The 23,688-nt window shown below is 40.3% G+C and overlaps 1 protein-coding gene across 1 annotated transcript in view; it reads right to left on the bottom strand.

Moving 5' to 3' along the window:
* Positions 1-1,580: 1,580 nt before the first annotated feature.
* Positions 1,581-23,688, bottom strand: part of TIPARP (TCDD inducible poly(ADP-ribose) polymerase) — a 32,125-nt gene continuing 10,017 nt past the window's right edge. Inside the window, exons 3-6 of the mRNA XM_019532634.1 lie at positions 12,752-12,920; positions 9,789-9,970; positions 4,049-4,324; positions 1,581-2,997 (exon numbers count right to left, since the gene is read on the bottom strand). Coding sequence (XP_019388179.1) covers positions 2,550-2,997; positions 4,049-4,324; positions 9,789-9,970; positions 12,752-12,920 — 1,075 coding nt within the window. The 3' untranslated portion in view covers positions 1,581-2,549. The remainder of the gene's footprint in view (positions 2,998-4,048; positions 4,325-9,788; positions 9,971-12,751; positions 12,921-23,688) is intronic.

The raw sequence follows: 23,688 nt of genomic DNA, 5'->3' as shown, positions 1-23,688 counted from the left end.
GTGCACTGCCTGCTCTGGCTGTTGAAGCAGAGCTGTGCCAAGTCACAGTATGCATACAGGTACACCCATATTCTGGTGACCTGGCCTTGACAGCTGCTGCTGCCTGGCACCAGAGGTGCTGGCAAGAAAGGCAGCCGGGCTTAGACAATTACATGGCGGAGACAGCAGTGAGGCTGCAGCATCAGAGAGAGGTCTGCCCAAGCTCTGCAGCCCTTTCTTATAGCACAGTTACCCAACAGCACACCAGGCAGGGGTGCAGCTAGTGTCACAGCCAGCTGCCTCGGGTTCACCAGCCTGAAGGGTCAGGTACTCATTTATACTGGGGTGCAACTGGGGGCAGTCTTTGGTACAAGTCCAGAGCAGGGCTCAAAATTCACACCTTTGGGTCCACAGAAAAGCACCTTGATCTTCCTGCTACCACAGCCCTTTGCAGGCTGTAACATTAGTGATTCACCACTCAGATGAAAGAGCTCTCTGAAGAGACAGCGCCATGTGAAGCTTTAGCCCTGTTGCTCAGACTCCAGGCCATGCATGCACTGGTAGGGCACTGGGACGGTGCCACCAGGTTCCTGCTGCAGGGGCCAGAACAGTCTTAACTATTACAGAGGAGAAATGAGCACAGAGGCTATAGCAGACCTTGAAAGGGGCTGTCCCAGCGCCCCCTTATCAGCAAGCTTCCCCAACCCCCACAACATACTTTGAGTCCCCGCAGTTCTCTTACCTTTGGAAAGTCCGTATCTCCTCAGGAAGCAGGCACCAGCCTGAGCCTAGCTCTCTCATGAATGTTTTTCCCTAAGGCATTGTCTCACCCTTCTGTGAGGCTGAGCTAGCTCTCCTCCTACTGTCTGAAGAGGTTGGCAGTTAACTGGAGCCAGCTGCTTAGATTCCCACCTCCCTCATTCAACTTATCCATGTGACGGTGCTGCTCCTTCCTAGGCAGCAGCAAAGCATTTCTGGGGGAGGGGGATTACAGCCATGTGGCGCTGCTGACACAAGAACCTTTTGCCTCTCAAGTCTAGCTTCTATTGGGCCACGGAGTGAGCAGATGCAGAGGTGATGTCAAAGCAGCAAAGGAAACTTCTAAAACAAGCTGAAAGCTGATGATGATCCACAGCAGCACAAAGCACTTGGACCCCAATGTTCGTTTCACAACAGTGTGAGATACCTCTGTGTAAGTTAATGGAGTTATACTAGGGTACTGTGAACCCAAGGCATAAGCCTTTGGGCTATGTATTTGCTATAAAAGGTAATTCTGTCAAACCCTAATGAAGACAAGAGTAAATTGTAGCTGGGTGACAGCTATCATCTTGCAAGTAAGCATCATACAATTCTAGTGGAGACAGGGCCTGAGTGTCTCCAGGACACTTTTATGAACTGCATTGCTAAAATGAGACTGACTTAATTGGACAGTAAGAGAGCATGCTGAGCAGTAACGCTGATTAATACACTTGAGATGCATTCATTATTTAGCTAAACTGTAGGATATGGAGTGTCTTATGGAACTGCTGTCTGTTCATGTCACGCAGGTGAAACTGGCAGGATTAACTGAGACTGGCAAAACAAAATAGGCTCAGAGGATGTGGAAGGGAGGCATGGTCATTGTTTAATTATTTAGATTTTCATAAAATGCAAATCATCATTCTAAAATGACTTCAGATTCCAGTTTAAAGACCATTTTTCCATTAAAAAATGTACCTATGTATCTAGATCTATGTACCTATGTAACAGAAGGAAATGTTTTATGATGGACTCAGGTAATTAAACCTAATTGAACAATTCAGTGACGTGCACTAATATGGGGAGTTTTGCCACTGACCTGCGTGGGCTTTGGTTCAGCTCCTGTGTAATCTTATCAAAATGACAGCAGGTTTGCTTGATTTACTTTCCTGAAAACCATGGTGATTGTATTGATTGTGCTGTTACTCTTAATTCTTCAAGGACTACAATCCCCATCATCCTTTCCATAATTTTGGCAAGAATCAATGTTAATCAAATTAACATGTATTTGGGCATCCATTTCAAACTTTTACCACTTGGTTTCTCCCAGTCCTTGTGGAATTTTCCTAATGTTCCAAGATTAATTGAACAACCAAAATTAGTGGTTTAGCTTGATCCATGACCAATTATTTTAACCCTCTTGGGTACAAATTATTTGAATCTGCTGATTTAGATCAGAGCCCAAGCAATTTTCAAGTCAAGTGTAAATCAATACACTAAACACATCATTTAAATTATTTGCACAAACAAGATTTTTAAACATGAATATTTACTAACATAAATAAACAGTGTTTTATAACAAAAGGCATAGATTTTTCAGCTATAAACAGTGGGAAAATATTTACAATTTGCACATACATAATCAAACAGCAAGTGCACAATTGGTCGCTTCAGAGTTTCTTTTCTTTTTTTCTTTTTCTGTAATAATAAAGCCTTCTCTCCTAGCCAGTAACTTTACTGTGTTCTGTTAAGTCCATATTTTCTCACAAAAACTGCTACACGTCAGATAAAGAGTTTATCAGAATGAATAATTTAGCAGCATAGATGGCTTTTCAAATGGAAACTGTATTACTAACTTCTTCATACTGAATAATAAAATAAGGGTAGCTCTGGTCATCATTAAAAATGACAAAAATTTGAGGCTCAAAGTAATTGTCCACACAAGAGTCATAAAGGTCACTAGTGATGCTACCAGGGTTCACAGGTGGAGGTCTCCTCATGGTATGATTGCCAACAGTGTATCTTCCTGTCAGCACTTTAGCCAAGAACATGTAATGAACCCCCTTGGGGGATCTTTTGGAAAAATTATGAGAGTAGCTTGCCTTTCTGGCAAAGTAACTGCCTTGTCCAAACATGGTAGCATGCTTCCCACAGACCCGGGGATCAAAGTTGTGCTTGCAGATTCCATCCACAACATCCTGGGAGGTGCCATGGAAGAGGTGCCGTTCATTCATGATTCTGTCAAGCCCAGTCATCTTTTTAGACATGTATTCCTTTTTCCTGGCATAAAAATAAAAGAATGAATTTTATGAATTTGCAATGCACATCTATGGATGAAAAATGCTTTATGCCAGAGTTTGATCCTTCTGACCACTAGAGGAAATGGGAATGCATTTGCATAGACCCTAACATGGATCTTCTCTGTTTAAAAAAAAAAAAAGAAGTGCAAATCCAGTGCTTTTGAAAAGTGCTGGACTGCTGGTGTTAGAGACAGAAACTCTTGTTATTCACAGCAATGTAGGCAGCAGCACTTCCTGCATACTCCACTGCATACTTCCTGATTTATCTTTGCCACATTTGGAAGGCAAAATTGACACGTGTGTAAAACGTCTTTGTATTATTCAGACCATTGTAAGAGTGCCTAAGTAGGACTTAACAGACAGCCTTTGTTGGGGGCTCTCTCTGCCGAGATAAATTTTACTCTTTGGCCATAAGTCAGTCTCCATGGTCATGCAATCCCCTGAACTTCACTGACACTGTGGTGGTAAGTTTGGGGACTGGATTAAAGTCCACAAATTCATTTAACTTCCGAGACTGAACAGCTGGGGAATTATAACTTTCAATTATCCCAAACTGATCTGGATTTGAATGAGCAACCTAGAGATTAAAGCTTCTATGGCCCATCACCAATCCCCAAGATATCTGTCAAAAGTCACTCTTTACTGCAGCGATTACTTGAAGAAAAGAATTAGTCATTGGTTACAAAGGCAGAATTGACTGCACATGGGCTGCTCTGCAGTGACACAACAACCTTGTGTTCTCCAAGTTGTTTATCTAGATATTTTGCACTTGCTTTGATGTTTCTATGAAAAGATATTTTACTAAACATGTCAATCTGCAGCATGCAAACCTCCTTTAACAAGCGTTTTTAAGATGTGTGTATACCAGAGTTTATTTTTCAAACAAAATTATTCAAGCTCTTGTTTATTCAAAATAGACTTCCCAGTGTTCCTGAATCCTCTTTAACACTTAGCTTATATTTCACAGCCAACACTATCATTTTTATAGGTGGGAGCCTAATGACAAACAAAAAACATTTGCATTGACTCACCTTTTATATTTCTCCCAAAGAAACTGATTTTGCACTCTTAGTATTTTCAAAATTCTGTATTTGGTCTCTGGCACAGTCTTGTGAAAAAGATTATATATGGTTCTATAGCTCTTATCTTCCTTAGAAACAGGCACTTGGATGAAGTCCTGAGTTGGATCCATATTAATCCAAGTTTCAGGGTAAAAGCTGGGAGAGGTAACAGCAGCTGGAGAGAAGACTTGGGAAGGGACTGGTTCAGTTGATGGAGAAGGAACTGGAGGATTGCCACCCAGAGTCCTAGGTTAGGAAAGAGAAAGAGTTTGTACTTGAACATTCCCACATAAAATACTTTCAAATTGTATTTATTTAGTCAACAAGATCTCTTAAACAATTGCTGCCCGACAGCCACACCACAAATTACATAGCTCAAAAGCTTGTTTAAAAAGAACATACCAGGTATTTCATCTGTTTAATGCCTAAGCATTCAAACCAATGCCAGACTTAATGTGCAGTAACTATGGCACATCAATAAACATGTAGATGTGCCTGCTGACATCCACATAGCATCAGAGAGTCAAGTTCTATGTCTTTGAACTTTGAGGACCAGATCTTTAGTCACTGTAGTTCAGCTGAAGTCAGTGGAACCACTAGAGACTATGATGCTTTTCCAGACAAGCATCTGACCTTATCATAGTCCAGTTTCCATATGGAAGTAGCAGGGGAGAAGGAAGTAGATACTGATGCTTTCTTCTGATTCTATGGCCAGGCCACAGTGAAGGCAATAAGCAAACAGGAACCATGAATAAGCAATTTGGTGTTTGCAAGATTATGAAGTCTCTGATCTCCTTGATCAGAGTGACTAAGATATGGCTCATGACCTGAATTCAGCTTGTGAGGCTTCTCAAGGGTCCAGAAATCTGGCATGAGGGTAGCTGTGGCAACATTATTGGCCAGGACTCTTGAAGCCATAGAAATTAATGCTGCTACCACTCATCCTACTGCCCAGTTTCTGGACCAGTGGGAATCTCTGCAGACCAGATGAGGTGGCCTTACATGCCTGAGGGGCCAGATGAGTTGGGCACCACTGCCCTAGAGTGTTAAGATACACAAGGTACAGCTGTGTATCTAGCTCCTAGTCTGAGTAGTTTTGTATTAATCAGGCCTGTTAAGTAGTTGATTTTATTTTATAAACTTATCACTGCTGAAATGGGAAAAATCTGCATATTGGAGGAAGGGGGGACATGAGAACTTGCAATATTGCAGTAACTTATTTGAGCATCGTGTCTACATCTGGGTCGAATCCTGTTTGCTTTACTTGCTATATACCTGAATTTTGGTCAGAGTTGGTGAGGGGGAACAGCAAGCAGATTCAGCTCCTTGTAACATCTTTATATAATGTTTATTATTGGACTATGGAGACTGTCAAAGTATTAACAGAAGACAACACAACTGGAGCCAATTTCCTTCTGTTGTAGTATGGTTCTCCCAGAAAATTAGGAATTCCTTCCTTAACCCATTGCTCTGCATTCCCACTGGGACTCCAGCGACTAGACTGTGTTTCTGTGCTTTTTACTCCCACTTACAGTGCAAAGCCAAGGTAATTATGGAAGAGTGAGCATTATGAACAGAATAATTAATTAAATTCTTATTGCAGATTCATTCTTATTGGCAGTGTGAGCCATGAAAAGCTCAGGATAACTTTCTGAAAGAGTTACCTTTAAACTGATCAGGTTGGATTTGGGTCCTAAAAAGGCAGTTAACTGACATTATGCCATTTTTAAAGAGATGCCATTTTTAAAGAGATACACTGCAGAGTACAGTTACTCTTAAAACTATTACCTCACATTTATCTTAGATGTTGTACAGTGTTGAAAAAGAGAACCACTAACCACACTCTCATCTCATGGTGATAAAAATCTACAGACGCTTCAGTGACTTCAGCTCTGGATTTCTTTATAACAAGTTAACTGGGTTCAGAATTTGACCCCTGATGTCACATAGTTTAAAGGAAAACCAGAGGATGGACTGTAAACATTCTTCTGCATAACAATTTCTGAATCTGTCTGAAATACTATGATGCGGGTTTGTTTGTTGCATTTTTGCTCCTATGATCAAAAGGTCAGTGGGTAACAAGATTACAGTAGACCCTCACTAATTCACCCTAATGACTAGGGTGCAGATTAACAAATATTCTGGATTACTAAGTGAGCAAAAACAATAAAACCATTGCATCACTTAATGTACTTTGTTCATTTGTTTTGACAAGAGTAAATTAATTGTAAGCATTTATAATACAGGGAAACCATTAAAAAGTCAACATTTATCAATGGTTACTACACATTTAGTGCTATTTCTATTTCAAGTAACCTATTCCAAGTTTATCTCTTGTTTTAAATATAGAGGAAAAACATGGTAATCCTAGATCTCACTGTATGGTGACTGTAGGCAAATGCTGACTTTAATGACACTGGACATCACAGTGAACTAGTGAAGTGGTATAGAACAGCCTCAACCATACAACCCCCTATAGCACACTGCCGTCCCTTTGTAAAACATGATACTGTTGGTTTATTTGTAAGAATTATCAGGTCTGAATAAGTGAATTAAGAATTAGTGGCATTTCCAACAGGGAATGGAAATCTCACAGAACATAATCTGGAGATCTTGCTGTCCATCCAGGCGTTAAGATGTCACCCATAGTGATGCTGAACTCTCTCTGGACCATTATTAAAAATCAAAAAGGAGTTGTGGGTGCTCAGCACCTCAGAACCACATCTTTATGCTGCAGTACAACAGTCTCAGTAGCAAAAGAGCAGTTGGACGTGAAGGAAAACACCTTGGGTTTTTATTTTTCCCCAAGATTAGAATCAGAATTCTTATAAACTGGAAGTGAAGTCCAGGTTTGTTTTTTTTTCTCCAATTGCCTTTTACAGTTCTCAGTTTTCCCACACAAGACTGGAACTAAAAATGTTTCCAACAATTACTTGTTCTGAGGCTCTGAACAAATTAACTTTCACCTCACAATTATGATGCTATAACAATTCAGTGAGCTAATGAGCATTCTAGCCCTAACACAGCAGTTAAATCTTCTTTGATTGGCCCAGCATGCCAAGCCGCCAGTCAGACTAATGACTTCCACCCCTTTGCTAAGAGGACAATATGTTCCTAACTACTGGACTCTGACAATAACGTTTCCAGCTGTGCTGGTGAGATCACAAAAATGGCATTTTTATGAGTTCTAATCAAAAAGACTACAATGCAACAGTTCCTCATTTGGCCTTTGATGGGTGAGCAAGTTTGCCCCCAGTTGATTTGATAAAACAAGGAATGCTTCATCTCTAATTATTCTTGAAAACCATAACTTTTTTTTTAAATTTGTTTTTAACAGGGCCCCAGCTGATCAAAGACAATGAAAAGCAGAGAAGTGCACAGTAATCTGGCAAACTTCAAGTACATCTGTAGCTCTGATGTACAAGGACCCATAGCAAAGGTCCATCAGTCAGTAACACCCTGAAGAAACAAATGCAGGGAGTCTGATGGGAAGGAGCCCCTCAGATATTATTCATCTGGTAAGGTGACAAGTGCATAGTTGCCACAGTGAAACCTTGCCAAGCATGATTCTCCACATAAACTGGGCACTAGGGACAAGGGGTAGGAGCTGCCAAAACCCTGGAGTGTTGTAACGGCTTTGGGGTGAAATAAGGATTTGCATTAGGATAAGGATTCTGAGTGAGTCAAATGTTCTGGAGTCCAGATACATACCAGATGTTTGTTCAAACAGATGCAAGGTCAAGCTCCTACATCCCTACAACCATCCCCACTTGCACAGGCCTTCTCTCAGGGCAGCTGGCCTGCCCTTCTTCTACTCTTGGGCCTGAATCAAGAGGTTCCTTGCCCCTCTTTGCCTCAAATGCTTTAGTCTGCATCAGAGTGCATGTAGCAGGAAGGACAAATCATACAATACAGGCTGGTTCTTCACAATGTCATCCAGTTGTGAGACTGAACGCCCTCAGGCTAAATCAGTAGAAACAACGTATCCAGGAATTACTTTACAGTATCTGACACTGCTGATACTATGTAACACTTCCAAAAAATACTGACTTCTAGAAACAGTAGACTAAATCCTGCCATATTTTACACCCCGCATAGCTGCAGGCCTGGTGATATTTCCAGTGTGTGCTAGATAGGAATTCAGGATTAGTTCCCTTTCAGGTAGTTTAGCACCACTCTGCTTCTGGCAGAGAGCACTGTCTGGTCTCCCACACAAGGCTGTGCCTGGTTCTTAACACAAAGGGTTCCAGGAATATAGAAAACAGAAGGTTTCTCATACTCTTTCCCAATACGTACAAGGCAGGTACAGGGCTGTTCACAATGCAAAAATTGGTTTTTCCTACAAGCTAAAAATAGTTTCCAAGGAGGAAAAACAGGAAGAAGTGGCCACTCAAGGGGAAAGTGTGTTAAAATGCAGACCCAGTTCACACATGATTAAGTTTCTTCCAATTATATCCCCTGTATTTTTGGCCACTGTTTTCCATTAATGCTCATCTGCTTTCCTGACTGTAAATGGCAGACTTCATGACACAGGATTCAGTTCTACAATCCTTACTGAGGCAAAACTCTGATTGACTTAAAGGGATTGGGAACTTCAGAGGTTTGCCCTGTCATGTTCATTAATGAAGAGTGAGGCCTGAAAAGGCCATTAAAGGAATTGTGCTTGCAGACTATTTCTTTGCTCCCATGATTTTTTTTAAAGCTGCCCATTTTATTTCAAACACAATTATTGTATTATGTGGAAGTGTTCTGCATTATTGGCCTGACCTTGGGAGTATATAGCCACGTGTCTCATAAGACAAGAGCTGGGGTTGCTTGTCACCTGTTGGGATCCAGCTACTAATCAATCATTTAAAATTTTACCCAGCTGCAAGGATTACAGTATTCAGATACCCATTTCATAGACTAAAGCATGAATCAAAATCTCAGCTGTAAACACATGGAACAAACAGAATGTACCTCCAGTTTTTGAATGTTATAGCTCAGTTCAATTTCTACTATAAACACTGTACACTCACTTTAGCACTGGCACTGATATATTTTACTACTGCTTTTACTTAAGCAACTTAAATTATTTTACAGTGAATGTGCAATCCAGGCACACATCTACAAATTATGCATGGAAGTCAGAGAAACTACCTTAAACATAATTCTGAAAGTTATTCTTTGCTTCCCTAGCTGAACTGCTCAGCAGTCTTGCCACAGACTCTGAAACACTTGCAGAATTACACGTTAAGAGGCAGCTGCACTAAGTTAAAGGTGAAGGTGGGGGTAAGTTATCCACACTTTTTTAAGTGTGCTGGTGAAGAGTGCAAATAGCTTTTGCAACTTTCCAACTGAAAGTCCTATGGGGTCCTGACCAAGAAAGTACTTAAGCACATGCTTAGTTAAGTATATAGTAAAGGTCCACTCCTTTCAATGGGAACTAAGCGTGTGCTTGAGCAGCTTCATTTAAAAAAATGAATCCTGTTTTGAAAAACCCACAAAGGTGAAAATAAAAGTTTGTGAATTTGAGATTAGCTACCTGAAGTGACTATTAGTGACTATTAGTGTTAGAAATTAGAAATAGGTACTATTTCTACAGATGGCCTAGCCAATAATGAAAAATTCCCTGTGGCATCTTAAAGAAGGAAAGGTAATTATCTTGAAGATACCTTTTAATTAAATTATATGCTTCAAAGTAAATTCTCCATCTCTCTAAGACACTTACTGTAAGAATGGCATCAGCACGACACATGAGCGAAGGAGGGGCCTCCTCTTGATTTCTCTTCGGAAACATGCATTTTGTTGGAAGCCATCTTTGATATTTAGGATATATTGATTGTGCCAGGTAACAAACCGGACCTCCTTCAGCCCCCGGCAGCTGGCTTCTTCTATCAATCGTACAACAGGCTGTTTTGAGAAAGGCAGGCAAAGTAATTTATAGTGTTGCAGAACTTAAGGGCTGCAAAGTCCTTAGGGGGTCATCTAGTCCCAGTGTGGTCAACCCATGGCATGTGTGCCACAAGTGGCGCAGGCAGCCTCTGTGTCTGGCATGTGGCGAGGAGGAAGAGACAGAAAGCAGAGCAACAAATTAAAAAGGGAGCATGGAAAAGTTCAGAGGGCAGAGCATGGGCAGGGACAACGGGAAGGAAACAGAAACCTGAACAACAAATCAAGCAGGAGAAAGGGACTGGAGTGGCACTTGAGAAGGATGAGGAGCCTACCCTGTGGCAAACCTGCCAAAAAGGTTGGCCTCCACTAATCTAGTCCATCCTTGTGCTCTGAAACATGATCAAATTTCAAATACACCTAGACCCTCCCTGACAGATGTTTGGCTAAGATGCTCTTATAAGACTAGTAATGACAGGGATTCTACAATTTCTCCCAACTATCCTTATAATTAAAAGTTGTTTCAAATGATCTAACCTAAATCTCTCCTGCTGAAAATTAAGCCAATTACTTCTTATCCACAATGGAGAAGAACAATCAGTTACCATACTCTTCATAGCAACACTTTACGTATTTGTAGACTGTTGTTGTATCCACAGCATTCTTCTTTTATCAACATTTTCAAGTGTAGTGTCCCAAATGCTAAGACCCCACTAAGTCAAGCAGAGCAGAATAACTGCTTCTCAGCTACTCTTGGTACAACATCAGTGTTAATATAGCATAGAATAACATTTACATTTTTTGCAGTGGCAATATATTCTTAACTCATATCCAGCCTATCATCCCCAATTCACTTGTGCAGCATTGCTGCCTGCCTAGTTTTCCCTGTTATGTATTTAAGTATTTGGTATTTCCTTCCTAATCTAATCATTGAGTATAATTTCACATTATGGCAACTTAATGTGAAATAATTAACATTGCTTTCATCTTCCACTACTTCTGCACTTTTTTTATTAATACAAAAGTGCAACTGCTGTGTTCAGTTACTACTCCTACAGTAGAGAGATAAATGGGAAAGTATTTTACAAATTATATTAGCCACCTTAAATGTCTGTTGCAGAAGCAGTACTAAAATGAATTATTGTGTGTAATAAATTCTTCATATTTTTATTCATTCATGTCATTGATTTGCACTCAAAATGTCCTTCATTTAAGGATCTAAAAGTGTGTTACAAATGTTAAAAAAGTCTCATTACCCCTGTGAGAAAAATAATATTCTTCACATTTTACAGAGGAGTTAACGAGACACTGCAGAGAAGGGATATGTGATTTGTAAAAGATCATACTAGGAGTCAATGTTAAAGATGGGGCATACAATATAGAAAACCTGACGTTCAACCATTCATATTCTTTCCCAAAGTGACTTTTTAGAGCAAAGAATTAATCAAACTGGGAAGAGTTTCCTAGGAGTAAGCCATACTCCCTTGAAACTAACAAATTTGACCAAACTTGCTTTTAAAATTGACAGTAAATGTTAGGCAGCTTCCCACATTTAACATATTATCACAGGTCATTTGGGAAGCAGAAGCTGAGCAAAGCATAGTCCTCATTTCATTGCACTTTCTGCAGGCCAACTATAACACTGAACTGCCTGGTTACCTTCAAAAAGGACCCTAATATTTACATACATTTTCTACATTTTTAGCTGGTTTCTAAAGAAGAAGAAAGAAAACACACTAATATAAAATGCCTATGAGCAAAGTGCTGCAGTTTTGATGGTTCTGGTGCACCCTTGGAACCAACTAGTTTCATTCTCTGAGTAGCAGGGGAATTTGAAAACATTGCTTCCTGAGTCCTTGCACTCTCAGAAGAGGCAAGCACTGTGAAGACTCAGTGGCTCAGTCCATTTTACTGACCTCTTTGAATTGTGGTTATTTCCCTATTTTTACTGGAACAACCCTAAGTCATCTGCAACCATAATGACTTCTGCTCAAACTGAAAATGACTTGAATCCAACAGGGCCACACTGTCCTCAGCTGTTGTGCAGATATGCAAAAGGAACAGGGCATATAGGCAAGAGCAGGCTGCACTTCCTGAGTACGTGTTCTGCTTCTGCATGCTGGAGAAATCTAAAAAGGATTCTGCTTCCTTGAGATGCTATCCTGACGTGATAACCTGGCACTACAATACTGTGTGAGTTCCTCCAGTGCAGAAGCCTAAATGATACGACTGAACACAAAAGATGAAAGTCATTATCCTGCCCCAAGTGACTAATGCAAACTGCAAGAATTTGGGCATGGAACTATACACAGGATGGGGTTGGGCAAAATGAAAGGGCCAACCTATCCACAGGGACTGAGTGATCTCACACAGTTGCTACTGCAATTTTTGGATAGCGGTTGAAAAAAACCTCTGGGTTTTGGTGAATGATTCCATTCAATGGTAGAAATGCTAGCCAAGCCCCAACTCCTTCCACTCAAACACCTACTCTGCAGCTGGACTTGTGGAGTCCTGCTGTGCTGTTCTTTTACCCATATGATACTGGGAGAACTTTGATCTCTCTGAAGCAACATCTGAGGTCTGTTACATATTACTTGATTCATAATAGAAGTGAAAAGCATGCATCCCTCTACCAATGAAGAGCACTGGTCCCTGAAAGAAAATCAATGTGCAGAGGGTACCATTTATTTATTTATTTTAGCAAAAGGGCTACAAAGGAATTATATGTAAAATCCTTGAATATACACTTCTAAAACTTTTGGGCTTCAGGCTAAAAGCAGGTTTCTGGGAAGGTTCAAATACCTCAGAGTACTCTCTCCAGCCAAAGTGGTCCCTGCAGAAGTATTTCCAAACTGTATAGTAGTTGGAGGGGGATCCAGTGCAGGAAGGTGTGGAGAGCCTCCGCATTTGGTCAAATTCAGCTGTTTCATACAGTTTCATAATATTCAAATCCACCCAAAACTCGTGTCCCCTGGAAAGAATCAAAATAAAGAATTCTCAATATTGAACCCATCCAAAAACAATTCAGGGCATCAGAAACAAAGCTACTGCAGTACGTCTCCACAGCACCATGCTTATCCGCTACTGGTAATCCAAACCAAGGCAGAATTCTGTGCTCTCTACGTAAAATTCTGTACACATTGCTCAGAGCCACCAGGACATCAGAGGGGTTGTACGTGCTGTAAGAGGGCTTGATTTGGGCCTGACAATTAAAGCCAGACTTTGAGAAAGCAGGGCTTAGTATGGCATATGGCTGTCTCATAGTGGGGATGCAGTTTGGCAGTCAGGAAGTTTCAGAGCTCCTGAATGGAAACCTACTGCTCCATTCCTTTGGAGAAGGCAGGTTGGTCCCCTCCCTGTGACTAGTCAGTGAGGAGGAAGAGGTATGGAGTGATAAACCTGCGTTCATTCTAGACCCTTTGTAAGACTGCTAGGAGAGGATAATCACTGCACTCTTCCCATCTCAGGGATCATTGGTCTTGGTTGAAGAGCTCAGGGGTGGAATGCTCCTTGCCTTCTCCCCAGCACTTGTATGCACATGAAAGGGCTAGTGGCAATCTAAACCTGAATATATTTCTTAGGACAATGGTGAAGCAATATGGTCTAAAGACAGGAAGAAAAAAGGCTTCCTACTCCAGAGATATTTGTTCACCATAGATGAGTTACAGAATGATAAATATACACATTCTTGATATTTGGAGCATCCTATCTGAACAAATACATCACACAACCATATTTGATGAAGCAGCCAAATACTATTCAAAAGGTTATTCTTGTGAAAGTTAGTGCTTCAGGGAAAAAAGGAATGTAAATGTCTCCAGATGAGGAGCATCTGCTGCTAATCCACCAGAGAGTTCAATTATCTTTCATCACAAGTACAGCAGAAAAGGACTGGCATAATATGAAAAGGAAAACTGATTTCACTATTATGAAGCTTATGCAGAAAATATTTGCTTTTGTTCTGCTAGCTGTACTGCTGCTACAAAATCAACACTCTAACATGCAACTTCATAGAAAAATGATTTAGTGCTTTTAGAAGGATATGAGAGCAAACTGGTACTACAGATTGAGAGTTTGAGACTACCTTTTTTACCTCAAGGGAAAAAAAGTAACATTCCATTATGGAGAAACTGTGTTAACTGCGTTCAGCAAAAGTGGTTTCTCATACTGTTTGATGAGCAAGTGTTGAAACGAGCCACAATTGAAAACAAAAGGCATTTTGAAAACCATGTGCTAACTTAGCAGTCCTTGGCCAATGCCATCTACAACAGTCAGCCATGTTATTTGAGACCAGTTTCGTGGGAACAGTACAGATGGCCCCAAACCTCAAATTTTGATTGATCTGGATCTGAACTTCTTGGTAGTCTGCAGGCGTTTGGGCCTATGTGCAATTCTTCAAAGTTCCAGGCTATTTGTTAAAAGTGTTCGGATCCCACCTTCAGTCGAGGCTGTGTACAAGCAATTCCCAACCAATATTTCTAATTTAGCGCAGATACAATTTATAAGAGATTTCTTAAGTGAGGATCATAGACTACAAAGATTGGAGATGAGTGTTAATAAGTGGTTTATGAAATTCCAAAGTGCATCTCTCCTTGATGATAACCTTTAAACACATTAAAGTCCTCCAGCTCTTTGATAAATGTATTACAAATTTATTTACATAACACAGTTATGTTACAGATGGGCATAGCTCCACGTGGAGGTGTGGGCTAGAATATCAGACCCTTAATCATGTTGACTAGCAGCTTGCTCCTGGGAGTAACAGTATCAAAATCTAGACCTGGGATGTTAAACTCCTTGGAATAGGGAAAGTGTCTTATCTACATTCTGCAAAGTAAAATATGCATTTGGAGATACATGGGGGTTTAGTAATATAATATTTTTCCTTGATAATTTATATAGTATCATAGTAATCTCAGAAGGGATGTGTGACATGTGACCCATATTAGTAAATAATAGCATTTATGCATGTAAGCACTTGCTTGCCGTTCTTCAGTAATAGGAATAGTTGTCTTTAAACTGCCATAAAATGAATTTGCCATAAGCATCCATGTCATTAACCAAAAAAGAAACCCATATAGAAAATCAGCTCTGTTAAAACTCAGCTTATCATTAGCCAACCAGCTGAGAAACACTTCAAAGGTCATTGGTTTATTAGCAAATTGTATCTTAAAGCAGAGATTCAAAGGAACAAATGATTCTGTACGTTCACAGAACAGAGTGCAATGTGGCAGCTTTGTAGGTGTAAAAGCATGCAGCAGGCATACACGCATCTGCCAGCATAAAATAATGACCAAGCTCAGACAGCTAGTGCTTATGCGATTTAACACAACTCTTATAAGAATTACATTTCTTTATATTCCTCAGATAATGCTGTTTGGTTTATTAGATTTCTACCCTTACCACCTATTTATGCCTTACTGGAATTTAATAGTTGTCATTGGCAGCTATTAACTCAGAATAAAATAATCTTCTGAAAATCATAAACGTGGCATTTAGCACAAAATGAAATATTCCCTCTTTGCATTTAGTGAGCCATATTTTTGCTGGCTGAAACATTTGAATAGACAGATTGTTTGTTTTAACTACCTCTGCATGCTGAAACCATAAAAATGTTTATATTTTACACAAGTGATGGATTTAAATATGGGTAACTGAAACTGTAATTAGTGATTTGCTTGAGAAAGGCAGGAAAGACTGCAGCTTATCCACACCTTCATTCTGCGTGCTTTCACATGCTATTGGTATTCTATCAAAATATCACAATAAAAAGGTCAATTCCCAAGCACTACAAATCACCCACTATGAATGCCCAGGGAGATGTGCAGATGTTTGGCATGCCTCTGGACCTGCTGTTATTATTTATTTGTATTTGGTCTCATGAAGTCAAAGACATACAAGAAGGGATAACTGGTCCTGTTCCCAGGAGTTTCTACTCTAAGTAACTGGTCCAATGGTATTTGGATTACAGACTGGTGATACTCCTTTAGTTTAGCTCTCTATTTATCCTAAAGCTTCAAAAATAGAAAAGAGGAAAACATAAGTGGGTATATTATGAAGTACCTCTACAAACTACTTGCTCCTAAATACACTGGGACAGATTGGTTTTGTAGGTCCACCGATATCAACATGGAGGCACATCTAGGATTGGTTTTGTAGGTCCACTGATATCAACATGGAGGCACATCTAGGATGGACTGGACCTATTCCCTTTCAGAGACACGCGATTTCTCACTAAGAGCTTTCAGTCTCATTGTGTGCAATAGGAATAATTGTTTGCAATAAGAGTAACTCATAAGACCGCCCCCTTCTTTTTCAAATTCATCTATTGCTACGCAAATCAGGTTTTGCCAAGGCAACAAATATTGGTCTCTAAATGGTGCCATATGTTAGCACACAGATTCAGATGCAAATTCTGTTGAGAAGACATTGTAATGCACAGAATCTTTAGAAAGATTAACAAAGTGCTCTCTGCATGTATTAATGGTATGTGAAATTATTACAGTTAGAATCTGTGTATGACAAATAGCTAAATCCTGAGTAGGAGGCCTATTCTAATATCTTGTGTGTTTTATCATCAATAATTCATCCCATGCAAAAGAATGTTTATAAGTTAATTGAATCTTGCATTCCACCACATTTTATCAATGCACAAAACACCCACACTGATTCATAAAACGTGTCCCTGAAGCCAACATTTGTTAAGAGTAATATTCTATATTTCAGATAGATAACAACAGTGTATACAAAACCAAGATCAAGTGGAAGTGATAAAAATAAACCCATTGATAAAAACAAACAAACAAAAAACCACAACAACATTAATCCAAAGAAATTACCAGAATGAATATGCTGAAACTGAATGTTGGTCTGAAGAATACATACATACATTTTCTGGAGTGTGGAAAAAAAATCCCGCCTTCCTGGAGGCAGTCATTGACAACAACAGGCTTCAAACTACATTATTTGAAAACAATGTGTGAAATCATGAGGAAGTCATCTCTGTTGAAAAACTGAGCTATATTATTATCTGATGTGTTGTAGGCAGGAGTATAAATGTGATTTTCTTTGTGAAATTCCACATGAAACCAGTTGGACTCTGTTGTAGGGGCTGTTGTTTGTTCATACCAACCTAAATTTTAAATGTAGATCAAGGTGAAGTCATGGAAGAGCTACTTTGCATCATTTTATATTTTAATGCAAAAGGCATTTAATACTGTATTTTTTCATGCACAGTACACCTCTATAAACAATATGCACCTGGTTTTTGAAAGGCAGAATGAAGAAAAAAAAGTCTTCCATGTAGTAAATGAGTAGCAGCAGCTAGGGAGTCAAGCCCACTCCTCATGTGATGGGTCTGGCCTCATGGGCCAGGTCTGGGGCTGCGTGATGGGTCTGGACCTGTACGCTAGCCCAATCCAGTGAACGAAGCCGTATCATCTGGCCAGGGGACCAGAAGGGGCCGTCCCCATAGATCTGGAAATTTGGTGGTGGGGAATGGTGGCAGCATTAATTGGCTGCCAGAGCCATGGCAATTAAATGTTGCCACCAGTCCCATTGCTGTCAAATTTCTGGACCTGTGGGAAGCTCTACAGGCCAGATCCAGCCAGCAGGTCCTTTGAGCACCACTAGTAGAACCTGATTTTACCATACTTCCTTGCTTATAATGTGCACTCCAGTTTCTACCAGCCAGTTTTTGGGGAAAAGGTAAAGGTTATAGGTAAGAAAAATACAGTACCGTTATTTGTATTTCTTTGGCACTTGGGGGTCTACTGTGCTAGGAGCTGTACGGATAGAGAACAAAAAGATGATCCCTGTCCCCAAAAGCTTATAATCTAAGCATGGTTTCCGATTTTGTTCTATTCCCAAGGCAAAAAATCCCAGACAACAAAAAAACCCTAAGAAAACCCCCCCCAAACATTTCACAGCTTTCCCTTCACCCCTCAACAAGATTCAGCCTTCCAACAAAATGCAATGAAATTCAAAACCTACTGCAATAAAAAAGATGTAGCGAGTTATTCATACAAATATATTTATAATTTAATATTTTTTGATAAAAAAGTGCTGGATGACAAATTTTCCTACCAAACTTGATAGTAATATAATTATGAACAATTGCCAAGTATAGTAGAATGATGTTTGCACTAGGTTTATGTCAACGTAAGTACTGTAAGGAGCGGAGGACAATCTGAAAACAGAAATAACCATCTTTTTCACCCAAAATGTGCTTTCAGGGCCACCTACTTGCACTGGGAGCCTATTTAAAGCATTAAACGAGTGATCAAAGTTCTAGGAAGACCAAAACCATAAATGCTGAACACTGCTTAAATAAATAAATTTCACAGGTATTGGAAACATGGCTGACTTCTGATACATGACTGATGTTCCTAAACCTGCTAAAATACAGAACCTGACACACACATTCAACTATGCAACAAGATAATTAGAACCATAGTAGTACTATCTGATGGGATTGCAGGAGGCTATTATCTTAGGTGAATATACTGCACTGTGTGCCTATTTTAGTAGTGTCTTGCTTAGCAACCAATAGACTTATAGGGTTACCCTTCCAATACCTGGCAAAATGGCTGCATATAAAAAATCTACACTTGGCTGCACAGATTATTTGATGAGGCAAAAAACTGTCTTTTTCTAACTGTTTTTCTAATAGCTTTTCAGCCAACTTCAGCTGTAGGAAAAGGTCAATTTATTTTTTTCCATAATAACTACAACATTGTGCTATACTGTTCCAATAGACCGAATTACAATAAACCTCCCCATTCTTCTGTAACTGTGGAGAGTTTATTTGTAGCTGAGTTGGTAATTAGCTCCAACTATAAGCCCTATCTATGTTTAGCATCCTTGTAACTTAAGCTAGCAGATGCCTTGGACCGAAAACAGTGTTTTACTCTGGAAGGTAAGTAGTTGTCTGGAAAGTCTGTCTGAGGCAGGGGCCACACACACACAGAGTCCAGCCACAGCCTGCTGCACACGGCCAGGAGCGCAGCACTGCACGTGGAAGAGTACTCAGCAGGTAAGCGTGCTAAAATATTACCATGGTGAGGTCAGGTATATAACCTTGCATAGCAAGGCTGTCTAACTGGCATCCTATGGGCCACATGCAGCCCAAAAGAGGCCAGGTCGCAACCACTGGGCTCTCATCCAGCCACTGCTCTCCCCAGGGGGAAGATTAATGAGGAGCAGTATGGGGAGCTGAGGGTGAGCCACTGATATATATGGGGAGAGTAACAGTTGTTCGGGAGGGGGCAGAAATCACACCTGCACAGGGCAGTACTGGGTATGCCCATGAGGCCACATAATACATCAGGGGGTCTTGGGATGCCCATGAGGGTACATATTTCAGCAAGGAGTGTGTGGGGGAAGGCAGGGAATATGCCCATATAGTACGACACGGTAGGGGAGGGAAGAGTTGGGTATAGACACATGGGACAGCAGCTGGGAGTGTCTGCATGGCCAGGTAACCCATGATTTTCCTGATGCAGCCCCTGTTGGTGTGGCCCCCAGGAGCTAGTATATGGACTGGAACAGTGGAGTCTAGTAGAACAAGCAGGATGTGGGTTCTTCCAGCCACTCCCTGAACTATCCCCAAAAGAAACGCCATAGAATAAATGTTCTTCACGCTTTGATACCATTTATAGGGATATTATGTCAAGGCCTATTCTCTGGCACTGGGGTCAGCAGGATCACCCCAGTCAATGTTGTTCAACATTTATCTGTGGGAACTGCAAGGAAGGCAGTCGTGCAGACTAGTTTAGGAAGATAGGAAGCCCAATTCAAACATGCTGTTGGGTCAAGAACTACAACTGTTGCCTGTATGGAAGACAACTTGCTGTCTGGGGACTCATTCCTGCTCCACCATGCATGTAGCCAGTAGTCCTCAACCTTCTTAGATGCAAGGCACCACTCAGAAAACACCAGCTTTTAGTTTTCACTTGTTTTTTTGAGTGCAGAAAAACAAGAGCAATTCTTTTGTGGCAAAGAACTCTAAACCACAAAATGGGTGAGAATGTTTTTAACACTATGAATTCATATTTGAAAATCTCTTGGTTTATCAGTACCTTCCTCCTGAGAATCTTACAGTCTCCAGGCACTGGTGAAGTCCTTCATCTCAGGCCACTCACATGAGATGGGCAGACATCATCACCCCCATTTTACATTTTCCAAATTGAAGCATGGAAAAGCTTGACTGACTTGTCCAAAATCATTTGGCAAATCAGTGGCAGAGCTGGCAACAGAGGTCTCCAACCAAACTGTCCTTTTCTTTGACTGCCAACTTGATCATCCTCCTTTATAAAATTGGGCTGCTTATTTATATTAAAAGGAGTAAGCAACCTGGACTCTCTGGAATAAGCATTTCTGTATCTTCACTGAGGACCTCTTACTCTTAACTGAATATATGTTACACATACCATGTGGTCAGCCTCACCCTAAAATAACATTGACTTCTATTAAGTTGCACCAATGCACTAGAGAAAAGAATTTGGCTAACCTATAAAGAATGCAACAAAGTTATAACAAAGCCAACTACTACAACACCTTGTGCACCTACTAAAAACAAAGGTTATCATTTAAGGATGATAACCTTCTAAAATAATGGGCCAAATTAATTTTGGGATAGGAGTATAGGTTGTAGCTGTGTTGATCTAAGGACATAGGCAGACAACATTCTAATAATCTTTAGATAAATCCAACATCTTTTAACTCAAATAGTTGGAAATAATTTTTCTTTACAAGCTTTTGGGCACTAACACCTTTCATCAGTTTGAGGGAGCATTTGTGGTTGGTGTGTGCTCTTCCTGGATGGAATGGGAAGGGGAGGGGGAAGTGAATGGAGCTGGTAAATAGTGGAAAGGTAGCATGGATTCAACCCATTTCTGCCTCTTACTTGCCTTCTGAGTTTTAGCAAGTAGCTCTTCTTCTGTACACTATTCCTTTTATCAAGTTAATACAACTGTATACACTACGCAAAACACACAAAGTTAGGAGGAAAATTTTTTTTTGGACTCTGAAACTGTATGTGGATTTTACAGACTACTCTGAAGTTCAGTTACATGTCATGAAACAGGGCACAGAGTTCAGAAAAAGATGCAATCAATTAACCCAGGTCTGAACAGGAAATGAAATTGAGTTCCCATCAGAACGAACAGCTGTGATAACGCAAGATTGCAAACTAAACACACCATCTTAAAAGTAGGCAACTTAATTTCATCTCAGTGACTAAGCCGCACACTTCCCAGAAACAGCAAGTGAACAGTTGCCTTGAATAGCTTTTAGACAACTGGGTGTTCAAGCAAATACAAATCTGCAGAGTTGGTTAAACTGAACTCAGCCAATCTAAGTCATGAGAATACTGGCTGGGTATTCATACTTTCTGGGTAGCCCCACCATTGTCTACAATTAGTCCTATTTTGCCTTATTCAAATCTAATAGATGTATGAAGTCATATACTGAAATGCAGCTCAGTGCAGAGGGACAGCTCAAGATTTATCACTTAAACTCCAATGTTAAGGCCAATTTTCTCCTCAGATGATGAGGTCAGTCTATGAGTACCAGTAACCTGATATAGCAAAAATCAAGCTCCAAAGCCAACTGAATTTTATAGGAATCTCTCTAGTGTATTCAACGGGCTTTGAATCAGGCCCTGTGCATGTTAGAGGAGGATCAGATAATACCAGAAGAAAGTTTTCCCACTGATGTTAAGAGGACTGCATCTGGACCTCACACTGAAGTAATTAATTAAAATAAGAAAGGGCCAAATTCAAACTGGTGCAAATCAGAGTAATTCAACCAAAACTCAATGGAGTTGCTACAGAGATTCAATATCCAAGCCAAGAACAGAGTTTAGCAGTCCTGACTCAAGTTCTCTGCTCACATAGAGATACTCCTTTCCTCAAAACAAAGTCATTGCAAATGAAAGTCATTGCAAAAACCCTGCCATCAGGTAACACAAGGCTGTGAAATAAAGCCAATTAATTGCAATGAGTCTCAGAGAAAGGCAGTTCTCTCATGGTTTTCAAAAGTGATTGAGTTTTGGGTGCTCACTCAGGAAGACAAAAAGCAGAACAGGAACACCACCCTAAACAGTAATATCTAGCGCTGGGGCAAGACTAAAAATGAGAATAACAAGTACGATGTTTACTTGTGAGCTTCTCTTTAATGTGCTTAAACAGAAACGTGAAAGGGGACTGGCAGAACACAAAATTAGTTGATGAGTATTTTGTTAAATATGTCCTCTCTCCACAACACACAGCTTCTTTCAGCTCTGACTGTAAAAGCTGGGAAGACAGTAAGCTGCAAGGAAGATTCAGAAAGGGAAAAACGTGTTAGGAAAAAAACAAATGTATTTGAGAGGTGAATATTTCTTCTCTGCCAGTAAGTCAGCTTTATTACTTCCCCTAGATTTACAGAAGTATCAGCTGAAAAAAAGTAGACCTTTGTGTACAAATGAGGAGTAAAGAAAGGTCAACTGTTGCCATCTGCAGAGAAGCGGGGGGAGGGGAGGGCAGGGCAGGGCAGGCTCCAACTTCAGCTACACTGTTGTAAATATCAAATTTATACCACTGCAACTGAAACAAGAATCAGTGACCCAATATCTCCAAAATAATGATGTTACATTTATGCAAATTTTGCCATCATTACTGGATGTGCCATAGTTTGGCATGTAATTCCCACCTGTCTTTTTGTTTGCATTAGAACATCTATACAGAAATCCTTAGCTGGTGTGTACTGGTGCAACTCCAATAAAACGGGCAAAGGTACACTGATTCACACCAAAGGAAGATATGACCTGCAGAGTTTATAGGCTAGAGTTACTGGAACATTCAGTTTGTTTTGCATGATCGCAGTAATACAAAAAGCAGCCATAAAGCCAGCTTAATTGGCAGGGTAGGCTGGGTTCATAGGCACCACAAGAAAGGCATGAAGCAGCCAGAATACAAAGAATTTCAGCCCTTTATCTTAATCAAAAGAATTTAAAATGAATAGTGGTTACATGAAGGGCCTGTAGGAACATCTTTCAGTTGTCACTGATCAGCACGGAAGTGGGCTAGCTTTTCAAAGTCCCTGCAGCCAGTGCAGCTGCAATAATACATGAGCCCACAAAAAGTCTCATGGGTATGCACAGGCTACATTAAGTGCACCTGCAAGAACCTTCACATTTCGAGGTTGGGATGTTGCATCTGTACATGTTTTTTTGAGAGTTTGAAGCTGGAGGCTTGGTTCTGCTAAAATTTGAGATCCTACTGACATCAAGCAAATTGCACCGATATAGCCGAGCAGAGTCTAGCTCTTAAAAAGAACTCAGGAGGTGAAGTTTAATGAAAAGGCATATTCAGAAGACTTTCAGCTCGATGGTTTCTGCAGAATGAAAGCGCACCTTGTTCCTGTCATCTTTGCATTTATGTTTGATCTTCTTGCAATGACTATTATTCCATTCATTTATTTAGAGTGGTCAAGTGGGTGGTTCCCAGGAAACAGACAAAATATAGCAGTTAAACATCATCATCAAGGAGACAAGTCCATGCTCATTTGCTGTTAGGAAATAGGTAAACGCAACCTGTAGTTAACTCCCTTTTTGCCTATGCCATACTGACAGTAGCTTGACAAAATAAGCAAGGTTATTTTGGTCAAAATAAGCAAGGTCACAAATTTTCAGTCTTAGAACTATAACCTGCTCATTTGAAAATACAGCAAGTCTAACTCTCACACATACCACCTTA

This window comes from Crocodylus porosus, unplaced genomic scaffold (assembly GCF_001723895.1).
Source record: "Crocodylus porosus isolate Cpor-Errol unplaced genomic scaffold, CroPor_comp1, whole genome shotgun sequence".
Lineage (NCBI taxonomy): Eukaryota > Metazoa > Chordata > Crocodylia > Crocodylidae > Crocodylus > Crocodylus porosus.
This window is presented reverse-complemented; position numbering and strand designations above follow the sequence as displayed.